The 12,003-nt window shown below is 35.5% G+C and overlaps 1 protein-coding gene across 5 annotated transcripts in view; it reads right to left on the minus strand.

The window, feature by feature from the left end:
• ADK (adenosine kinase) overlaps positions 1-12,003 on the minus strand; it is a 292,950-nt gene that overhangs the window by 200,990 nt on the left and 79,957 nt on the right. For all 5 annotated transcript variants that reach the window (XM_082053036.1, XM_082053033.1, XM_082053035.1 and 2 more), the window contains one exon: positions 7,217-7,295. In XM_082053036.1, coding sequence (XP_081909162.1) covers positions 7,217-7,295 — 79 coding nt within the window. The remainder of the gene's footprint in view (positions 1-7,216; positions 7,296-12,003) is intronic.

Consider the following 12,003-nt stretch of genomic DNA (forward strand, 5'->3'; position numbering starts at 1 on the left):
AGAGAGTTTTTTCATACTTTTTTTTGAAAGCTGGATTGAACTATTAAAAATATTGGAAATGTATGTTTGCTGGGGCCATCAAGCTCATCTGAATAGGTGGACGTAATGAAGCTGTTTGAGAAATATTGAGTGTAAGAGGCCAAAACCAGCTCCAAGGAATTTAAGATTCTGACCAAATGGTTCAAAAAGCACAGACCTACTTTTCTTGAAAATCAACTGACCCATTTCCTTTTGGTCAACAGAAAGATACAGAGCTAAACATTCTCTGTTTCCTCTGTAGGAGGAAAGGATTGCTTAGGGGACTTCCTTGCACATGGGAGCACTGTCTCAAACAGTTTTTGGAGAAAGGTATTTGTGGCATAAGTGAATTTAAGTATACAACAAGCAGAACAGGAACATTTCTAGTTGATGGCAAGATGGATTCCATAAAACAATGACAAGTCTTGAAAAGTTGCATCAACACCAAAAATTTGAGAGCATGCTTGGGGTGACCTCCCTGATAACTTTTCCATTACCTCTCTCGTAGTTATGCGTATTCAATGCACTTGGAGGCCAGCTCTCAGCCAAACCTTTCCTCCTGCTATGCCTCAGTCTAACCAATTGTATAGAAGTAATCCAGACATTTCCACAAGTGAGGAAAATATTAAATTCATTACAGTTATATGCCTATTGGTATAGAAAGATAGGAAAGTGAGGAGGAAATCACTAAATGGCTGAATGCTGAAGAACTAACGTTTGATGGACTTTATAGGTTACATACAATGAGTAAAGTTTGGCCAAGGGTACTACTTTTTAGATACATACAAATTTAATTTTAAAAGCATGGAACCAGTTGAAATGAGCTCCTTATATGTTTACAAGATTACAGCTTATATTCTTTAAAAAAATGAAGTTCTGCCTGCAAGTATCTTTCATATATAGATATGTAATTTTACAGACTGTTTTTGGATTAAGCATGATAAGATGCAGTAGAGAAATATGTTTCAAATAAAGCCAAGGTTTGGCTAATTACATAACAAATAGTAAAAATTTATTATAAAAGACATCTAAGCCTCCAGCACATATTGCTTTTTATAAAAAAACATGGATCTGTTCATTTTTCAAAATGAAATTCTCAAACTCGTGGGTTTATTAGAATGCTAAAAAGCACTATCACTTCAGATTAACAGAACAAGTTGTTAGTCATTGAAGAATAAAAATCAGGATGAAGTTACAAGACCTTGAAACTGGGAAACTGTCATACTTCCCTGGTGTACAGAAGATGGGACACAAATGCTTCACATAATTTAGCATCATATTATTCTCTTAGTGTCATCCCTCACTTAAAAGCCATTCCAATCAACACGTTATTAAGAGTAAATAAACACACACTCTAGTTTAAAACCAAGCTACTTTTAAGTATCTAACAACAGTATGTAGGCTTTTTCCATAAAAGTTGCACAATCACAAAAAAAACCCAAAGCTTCTTATTATACAGCAAGAGGTGGTGCAGAAAAAACAGAGTCATTACCATTTTCTGAGGTGTCTATTATAAAAACATGATTGTTAAGTCCCAAGAGTATCTATATGAAAGCTTTGTGAGAATTGTAACTTATGTTTTTCCTTTATCTGCCAGTCCTACAAATTCAACTTGAAATGTGTCAAGCCATGTTCTTCCAAGTTCACATGGCATCACTAGTAAGAAATGAAAATTTCACACTTCTTCTAAGTATGAAAAAACAGACTAACTGCTCTAACTCTAACTGCTAAGTTACACCCACAGCAATAGCAGAATTGTTAGAATGAAAATGATCTAATAAGAAAATCAGCATAGACTAAAAGCACCAGTTCTGAGGATGAAGAATGTGGCATTCTTTATATACACTTCCACAAAAATAAGAATGTGCTGTTTGTTGCCAAGGTTTAAAATCCAAGTTATAAAATTCTATCAAGTTAGACCTGAAATCCAGCACTTGAGTTAAAAAGATAAAACTTCAAAGACTACTTCTTGTAGTTCTAACCTCAGCACTCTAAAGTCAAAATAAACACTGATAAGAATCACAAAAATATGGCCTGGTCAGCAACAATTGCCCTGTCTTGCAAGCTGTTTAGATACTTTAAAGTCACAGCCCTATTAAAAGATTCGCTTTTTTCTTTCAGAACAATGTCTGTCACTAGACAGACAAAGTCTTAATTAAAATTACAGAAGGAAGCTGAGAAGTAGTAAAATACTGTCTTCACAAATCTGAATTTAGTTTGTTGGCAGAACTCTAAAACAATACATTATTTATGAACTGCATGCAGTTATATGTATGCATCTTTTATAGATTCAATATAATGGATCCAATCATTTGGAGGGATTGCAAGAGCTCAGATTAAAGCAAGATGTCACATATCATATTAGATATAAAGCCAAAATCTAATGAGACAAGTAAAGGTCAGAGCAGCACACTGCAGTTTCAATTCAATACCCCCACTCTCCCTCCTGTTCGTAAGCATGCAGCATAACTTCAACTTTAAACACAAAGCAAAACTAGAAGTTAGCCTAAAAGGATAATACCAATGCCAAATTCACTAAAGTAAACAGGGAAGTCAAACTTCAGTTTCTATTCCACAAACTAAATCATTACAATTCAGTTCATCATCTCTAGTCCTTCTTTTCCAAATTTTGGTGACTGACGCCTCATTAATTACTGCTTGATCCAGTAAAGTTTGAAGTTATTAACACTCCCTACTGGTGGGTTAATAAAAAAATCCCAACAACTGTGTCTAATAGTAACACAGCACCTCTAGAAGTGCATTACTTGCACTTTTAGTGGGAATCGGGATGCCAGCTGATTTCTGTATTGTACTGCACTTCCCCTCTCCCCATTCTTTATGGTCTATTTTTCTGCTCAGTACTAAGTCTTAAATGAAAACGTTTGTTTCAGTAAGACTTTTCCTTAAGGCCTTAGAAGTAACTAAGTATGTTCTAGTTAGCCATCTTTTGTCTTCCAGGGAAAAAGTCTACACCCAAGAAAGATGAGAGTAGACAAGGAAAAGCAGACTGGCGAGGAAGAAACAAGGATGGGACAGTGAAGGATGCAGAATGAGAGCAACACTGAGATTTTTATACTGTTTTTCTCTTTCCAGATTACTTATTTTCTACCCTCTCAGCTTCGTGTTTTCCCTCACCTGTTTTTCTGTCTGCACTTTCTTCAATTTTCTGTCACTATTCCTCTCCTAATATGAATTAATATTTCCAAGACATAATTTGCTGTTAATTTAAAATCATTAAGGAATTATTTTTATGCCTCTTACTGTCATTTGTGGAATATTTCAATCCCTCCCCCGGTCCTCATCCTTAACGTGAGTTAGGTCAAGTCAAAATAATTTAGACTTCCTCACTCTTTTCAAGAGCAGTGTATGTTCTAACACCTTGCATGTCCTAAAGAACTTCAACATAAACATCCCATCTCAGTGGCTTCAGTACTGCTCCTCATTATTTTTATATTGCTCTTGGTACTCCCTCTCACCACTTCAAGGTATTTAAAAAAAAATATTACTGTACTTACGAAAACACACAATATATATTTGGAAAGTAAGAATGTGGTATTTTCAGGCTTCTGCCCCTTAATCATTTATCTTCCGTCCTCTCAATTTTTATTCCAGCTTGCTGTATTTCTTATGCAACAGAATATGTTTTCATTTGCTCTTTCCTTTCCTTTTACAGAGCTTTCTCTTTAATATATATTGACTCTGCTTCCTCATTTCATTTTGCAAAAATCTGTCTTCTCCACCATACATTAGAAGCATTTATTAAAAACAAAACAAAACAAATCCTTTCTGATATCCCTGTTACATGCAGATCTTTTTCTGACCCTGCTGAGATCCCCTGTCCACATAATGCCCACTCTGGGCAGTCAAAATTTGGCATTCCATTCTCACAGTCCCCTCCACGCACCGCTCAGCCCTGCAGCCTGCCGCGCACTCCACTTCTGCTCTGCTGCAAGACAATAGTGAAAAAATACCAAGATACCCTTTAGTAACTTACCAGCAAAGTTTTTCCTTCAAAGCTGCACTTAAAATCTTTCATTTCTGTTAACATACCAGAAAAAAAAATAAATCTAATTCTACACCTCACAGCTTGACTGCAATTCTGGTTAATTCCTTGTAAACTTCTAAAATCTTCATTTCCATTACAGCTGATGATGCTTTACATTTTAGTTTAAAACCCCACGATTTAAGCTTCATTTTCTTCCCAGTTTTCTTCATAATTCAGAGCTTCTTCCTACCGCCTCTTTCTGTGATTACCATCTCAAATTTCTCATACATGATAAAGTATTTTTAAGACTATATTTTTTTCCTCTCTCCCCTTTCTTTTTTCTGTTTTTTTAGAAGTTGGCTTTTCCTTTTCGGGAATACAGATACAGTCTTTCTCGAGTAAATCTCACTATCTTTACAGATACGAAAGAAATACCAAAATAGATGAGCACACATAACAGAAGTGATCATTGCCATACACCATGTAAGCAAGCATATGACAGTTTCATTTTTCCTTTTTAAACACATTTTGCCTTTGGGTATTTTTTTTTTCCCAACATAGTGTTGCTTTTCTGATTATTAAAGAAGCAGATTATTTGAAACAATTCAATGACCCTATTTATGTGTTACTTCTTAAATTCTTCTGGTTTTTATTCCAATAAACTTATTAATATCTCTCCAATTTTCCTGCTACACTTCTGGCTAACACACTCCTCCCACTCAGAAATGAACTTCTAGAAAAACAATTGCCAGACTTGAGGCCATTTGTTCATTCCCAGCCCTTCTCCTCAGGCAGTTGCCTTCCACAGCAGTCATGCTTCAAGGATGCTTTTCTCTAACATGCCACTACTTCTCACCAACTTCTAAACAGCTGAAACAAACTCTTTTAGCATTTATCTCCCAGTTTTTAGCATACTTTTTCAAGCTTTTCCCATAAAGTAACACAAGTTGAGAAATTCATAAGAGCTGTATTCTTAGGATTTCTTCCCCACACATCATCATACCCGTTTAGAGTGTGACCACCTCAGAGCCCTGAACTAATTTATTGGTCCCTTATTTCTCAACAACCTGTCAGGCATCCTGAATCAGCCTTTGCTTTCACCTATTAGTTTCAACAAATAAATATATATTTAAGTTATCCAGATCTAAGATTACTTACACACTTATTCTCTCCAATATGCCAATGAATATTGCTGAAAAATTTTCTAGTTTAATTTTTTATTTATATTTAAACTGTTTTTTCTATCATCACGGTTTTTTCTGCTGCTAAATCTTACAGAGTAACAGCTTTTTTCAAGATTTCCAGAATTCTCTTTTCTCTCTCCCCCTCTCAGCCTCCCATCCCTCTTTGTAAAGCCTCTTAGTGATGTTATATTATTCATGCACAACTGTTTGAAGTTGTAATCTTATTTGAAACAAAACCTAGGAGATGACAACCCTTCTGGAGACAAATACAATTCCAGATGGCAACTGGAAATGAATGAGGATCTCAACTCAGAGCCAAGGTAAAGGGAAAAGTTTACAGACAAAACCTGATCACTGTAAGAAGAGAGCATGGACATAGAAATCCCTACTTTTAATTTATTTAAATTTCCTCTTTTTCATTGACTCTATATAGGTTCTGTGTCCTTCATAGTATAATTATTGAACAGCACCTGGACTGATAGATTAAAAGGCACTTAAGTATGAGACTAATAAACTAGCTAATGTCAAATAGGTCACTGCAAGGAGAAATGGAAATAAAATCCTGGGCTCCTAGAACACTTCAAAGTTTGGAAACTCAGAGTCTACCATATGCACTTGCTTTTAAACCTCCTCAACCTAAATGTAGGAATAGAAGCAGAATTTCATGCCTCTGAAGTATTAAACAGTTGCAGAACTCCCTCCAAAAAGTTGACCTCGAATCAGCTGTCATGGAAGAGATCAACAGCATTCCACCTCTACACCATCCCCATAGGTCAAGCAACAGTCATACTGGCATAGAACGAATCCAATAACTTGAGCTCTCCTGATGAAAAGTTTTTTTAAAGTATCAGAAGCAAAAAACTGGCTTAACCACATAGTATATATAAAAAAAAAAAAAGCTCTGAGAGCTCTCTGTATGTAAAAAACAAAACTAAAACCATTTCAGAATTACAGTGCTCCATACAATAAAACACATGCAACTTCGGTTTCTCTCTGTTGTGAAATATTTCCATCATGAATATTTTCAAGACATTTTGGGGTTAAGAAAATGAAAACCTTAGTAAAGAAGCAGCAACTATTTTGTACAAAGGAGCAGCAACTATTACTCTAATGAATTCTTCCTTTTTACTGGCAGGGGCAACCTTTGTTAAACTAGAAGTTAATTTCTTCCAAATGTGCGTTTAAAGGTATCTGGCAGTAAGTTTTAATTATCATATATATGAAGTCTGGAAGTTAGTGAGTCAGGATCATTAATGAAAAGGTTATAAATACAGTCTGCATATTTTTATTTATAGGATTTGTTCATCTATCACAGTCTAAAAGTATATGTACAGGTACACGCTTAAGAGTATTGTGACAAAAGGCATACTTTAGTTACAGAAAAGCTAGTATACCTGAAACCAAACTCATCATTACTGTTCTTCATCATACCGATAGCCAGAAAAACTATCCTTGTATAAAATAAGTTTTACATTTCAGTGTTTTATGGACAAACTTTCAAGTTTCAGAAGAAATGTAGTTAGAATCACAGGACAATTCAAGCTAGAAGGGACCACTGCAAGCCTCTAGTCCAACCCACCACTCAAAGCAGAGCCAACCTCAAATTTAGACCTGGTTGCCCAGCTCATCCTAGTAAGTTATAAAAATCTCCAAGCAAAGAGATTCAACAACAACTCTGTTTATCCATTCTGATTTTTGTTCTCCTTTTTGGAAGATGACTAATTGCAGCTAAAGACTTTGTCCTTGACTCTTATCCTTCCACTGTACACCTTTGACAAGAGCCTTAAAATGCTCTCTTCCACTCTCAGGTACATAGTCATCTAACTATAACCATAACGGAAAGTGTGTGAAAAGGGTACAGAGCACAACTACAAAATAAATCATGTTGAAAAATACAATCATAGTCTGAGCAAGAGAATCACAAGCATCCACTCAGTAGTGCTCATGATAAACACAGACAATACAGAGCACCAAGCTGATTCAAACTCAATACTTCAAGCTATTAATAATTCTTTAAAGAAGAACAAACCTGGGCGACTTTAACGGAATTTTGAGTAGAACCACCAGCATGATATTCTACTTTGAACTTTTTCACAAGTTCTTCAAATCTGTTAAAAAAAGGTGGAGAAAAAAAAGTTAAATGCTACAAGTTTTGTTTGTTTTCAAAAGAAGGCATGAAGATTAGAAGTAGATGACATCATGTTATTTGAAAACAAGAAATTCAGATACATTATTATAACTATTACATATGGTGCAAGCTGGAAACATCTATTTAGATTTTCTTCAAATTACAAAGCAGTGTGACATCACCTTGAGTCCTTTAGCTTTAAGTTACAAGTGGAGCAAATATCTGAAAAAGCATTATCTGAAGCAAAAGCTTGATTGCAATAAACTGTTAGATTGATAAAACATATGCTTGAAGAAAAAAATATATAAATGAAGACATTTAGCTACTTATTCTACCTCATGAAAGACAGAAACAGAATGTAAAACTGAATGAGAAGACTGAGGAGATCTAGTGTCTATTTCAAAATTAAGTTGACCCAAACAATGGTGCTATGTTTTAAGTTTTTATATGAAGCAGTACATTTTGACAGGTGAGTCAGTTTTACGAACAGATCTACGAGTATATGAGAAAATTTGATAACAGAAAAGCCAAGTGTCTCCAGATAAGCTTTCAAATCCTTCAAGTCATACTACTATGAAAATATGGTATTCTCTGGGAACATTCAGGAGTGTAATATCAGGTTTGAATGTTAAAACAAAAATTTAATCTTTTAATGGAAATACCAACCCTCATATTTCAGATTGAACTTTAGTAATAAGACTCAAATAGAGTTCTGTAAGACACTCTTGTCTAGGGTACTCTTTGCATCTCTGATCACAGCACACCACAGCTTAAGAAACAGCCTTCTCGTCTCTTGTCACAGGCTGTAGAAAAGGGAAGTATCACAGAAAAGGAAACTTATATGAGCGAGTTATGAAGACTGCAGGGAGGCTGTGCACAAATACTGTCTCATGCCTTAAAGTTCTACATACACTTCAAAATGAGTGGATTAAACAGCAGGATTAACAACCTGAGAAGAGAGACTCAGAAGGAAGTACTCCTGTAGGCAACTTAAAATGTTTACCGTAAAATTTGTTTGCACATTTGAGGTTCAAAATGACCTTGAGGTCAACCCTAATTAATAGCATAGGTTTGCCCTTAAAGTGTATTAACTTTAGATGTTTACCTTTAACAAATGAAGCTTGCCCAGTTAGATGTATTTAAACATATTTTATTGTATTCACCCTTAGCATCTTTCAAAACAGTGACACATCTTTATTTCAGACACAGTGAAAAACGAATGTTACCTGTCAACCCTGCCCTTCCTCTCCCCCTCACAAACCCCAATCTCCCCATAGCATGTGAACAGCGGCTTTGGGCATAGGCTTGTCAAATAATGACTTGTTTGTTTAAAAGGATTTGCTTTTCAATACCATGTTACTAATAAGTGCATTTTTATTTCTACAATACTTTCCATTTAATACATTTGAATAATGAGCTACTCACCCTAGCAAACTACCAATGGGCAGACTACTAGAAAGAACCAAGAACTAAATTGCTACATATGCTTTTCACAGTTATCCACACTATTAATTATCCACCAATTCTATGTCAAGCAATTGAAACCTCAAATGACAGCAAGTAGCTGAGACTGGGAAAAAACAAAACACAACAGGTCTCCTAATAACTGCTTCTCAAAGACATACAAACCATCATGAACCAATTAAGTATTTTTGCAATAGTTTTTCTTTAATTTAATTGACATTTTAACTTTTCAATCAATTTCAGTGTGTACTGCCCAAATCACATGGTTATTTTTGTATTCTTCTACATGCCAATTGATATTTTAATTCTTCTATCTAAACACAATGTTTTTATGTCCGTATTATTTAATGGCATGTTATACCTAATAAATTTAGTATACTGTAGTTGATCATCTACACTAGCAGCTCTAAATCTAGATGAGTACGTATTTAAATACTCATCTTGTAGTTTTAATGAATAAAACAGGTGGTATCTGAATTTGGGGGGGGAAAAAAAAAAAAGGAAACAGCCTTAAAATACTGTCCTTATTATGAAGATTTCAAGGTGGCAGGTATGTAATCTAAAAAATAATCTGAACAAATTATTTTACAATTACTTAATAGACTAAGGCAATGTCCACTGTCCTTCACTATTTCAGATTGAATATTAAAAGACCTAACTCCTTTTCTTCGGATTAAGATAGTAAACTCAACATCACTAAAGGTCTGTTCTATAAAATAGAACAAATTGTACAAATGCAAGAAAAGTAATTTTTGCTGGTCATTTTCCATGACACATCAAAAGGACAATTAAAATTGTGTTGTTTTAATCCACAAGAGCCTGATAACCAAGTTGTATCGAGCATGACCCCAAAATTATGAATGCAAATAGCTTTTTATCTTAAGAAAATGAACAGTTAGATGGACATTTTTCAAAACGTCAGCAGATGGCACAGGCAGTGTGGGAACACTGACTTTGTCACTGTCTGCTCTATGTCTGACCTGCAAAGAGAAGACTGTCATCCCAGCATGCCTCAGAAACATGGTATTTGCTTTTATAAAACTCTCCATTTTAAGGAAGGAAGTTCAACTGTAGAAACTGCTCTAAAGCCTGGGAATGCTAAATAGAGCTTCTGTGTGTGCTTCAGGACTAAGCTGTTATCACACTTAGGATAATTCAAGAAAATTAGAACCTTATGAGCAAGACTGAATAATATTTTTGTTTGACTTTCCGCAATTGTTGATCTTTCTGGGTACTTCTTAAGGCTGTGCTATATCTGAGAACTGTGACCCTTCTCCTGACCCAGCAACATACCGTTACCTTAAATAACAGAACAATAAATCTCACAGTCAGCACCATATAGATGGGCCCCTATTTTTGGTGCCATGAATTTGTTCACCACGTTACAGTGTATTTCAACAGAAACAAGTTTGCCTTTGCAGCAGCATATGTTTTCAGCTGTGATACTGCTGATCAACTCTAGCCCTGACCAAAGAGGATATGTTCATGTTTTGCTCAATTACACTAAAGGCAATAAGCACTTGTCAGTTGCCTTTTTTTTTTCCCTTCCCTTTATAAAAAAAGTATTGACTCTTAATTGAACTTGATACTGGAAAGGTCAGCCTTTTCAGTACCTTCCTTTTTGACAGAATTAACAGCTTTTAAAATAAAAAAAAACATAAAGGTGGTAACCGAAGAAGCTATTTTATAAAAGAATAGAAACAAGAATGAGAATCTTTTTTTTTTTTTTTTTTTTTTTTAATATACAACACCTCCTTACATTATAGGAGGTGAAGGCTTATTTTTAAAAGGCACAGACTCCTTTCAGGTATGCCACATCTCAAACTGGAGACAGCTGTTAGAATTTCATCCCAGTATCACTGCTGACAATTTCACAACCTGTTTGTCACAAAAACCATTCACAACCTGAGCATCACTACTCATCGTCTCTGTGTCCTCTTCCCAAACTATGTTTGAAGCTCACACTATTCCCTCTTATAGCAGCTCTTAGAAAGCATGATTTCCTGTCCTGTATAGATAAATGCACTCATCCTAATATCTGATCCCTTCAAATAGCTGCAAAGATCACCTGCGTGGGCTATCCCTCTGAGACCTGCCTCTCTCCACACCCTTCTGCTGGGCCCTTCTCAGCCATTTCAAGCAGAAGCCACTTCTTGACATTTTCAAGGCCCTGCAAAGTGTTCCCATCCTTCATTCTGTACATAGAGCCCCCAGGCACAAAGCGGTCAACAAAAATATCTCTTCTCTCATTAACCCATGATATCATCCAATGTCCAGTTACTAGAATTTTCTATGAATATTAGCAAATCTACTCTAAATCTTCCTTCAGACTATCTTTCACCATAATGCCTAAAAACATCATCAGCAAAGCTGTGTGATTTCCCAAGGCTATTCTCTGGCCTAATGGCTGGCAATCCTCTGCTGGATCAATACCCATCTCCTGTAATTTGCTTTTTACACAAAATCTGAGGTTTTTTTGAGCTGGGGCTATCTTCTTGCTCTGTGATACACAGTAACCAATACAGCCCTGTTTGGCTCACCATGGTTTCCAAACCAAAATGACAACAAAAATAAGCACATAAAGCATCCCCTACCACTGAAGGCAGACAACATAAGGCAACAGAGCTGCAGTAAAGAAAAATAAAGTGAATCAAGTAATGCTGTTAAGTTTTTGGACGCAACTTATATTAGAGTGCAAAGAAACTATTTTGAAGAGTAAAATGGCCACAGAATCCCAACATTTAACTGCCTTATATAGAGGGATGACCAGGAAAAATCACTTCTGACGCATATGTCAGAAGCTACTTATCTGCAACAAGCAGAGAAAAGTAATCTCTTGTTTTTCAGCAGGGTGTGTTGCCCTGGGTATCCTTTGATATATCTGCTTATTACCTAAGATGTACTTAATAGCATCCATCAGCAGGGAGCTACACTTTAAAAAAATCAGCTGCCAAAAAACAGCTAAAGAACAGAGAAAAAATATTTTTGCCCTTTTTGCTTTTGTATGCCAGATAATGACAGCCTGCACATAAGACAAAAATCTGGTTATTTTGTATAATAATAATACAATATTTCCAGTGGATTTTACATTTTTGTTTGGTGTTGTAAAAACCTTCAAAAACAGTTAAATCAATAAAAGGTTGCAAGTTGCAGATAAGTGTGTAACTTCTCTATATTTGGAGTAAGTTAGGGCTCTGGAGGCAGCCTTTGTTGATCCCTCTAGA

This window comes from Streptopelia decaocto, assembly GCF_964273445.1.
Source record: "Streptopelia decaocto genome assembly, chromosome: 5".
In the NCBI taxonomy this organism is placed as follows: Eukaryota; Metazoa; Chordata; class Aves; order Columbiformes; family Columbidae; genus Streptopelia; species Streptopelia decaocto.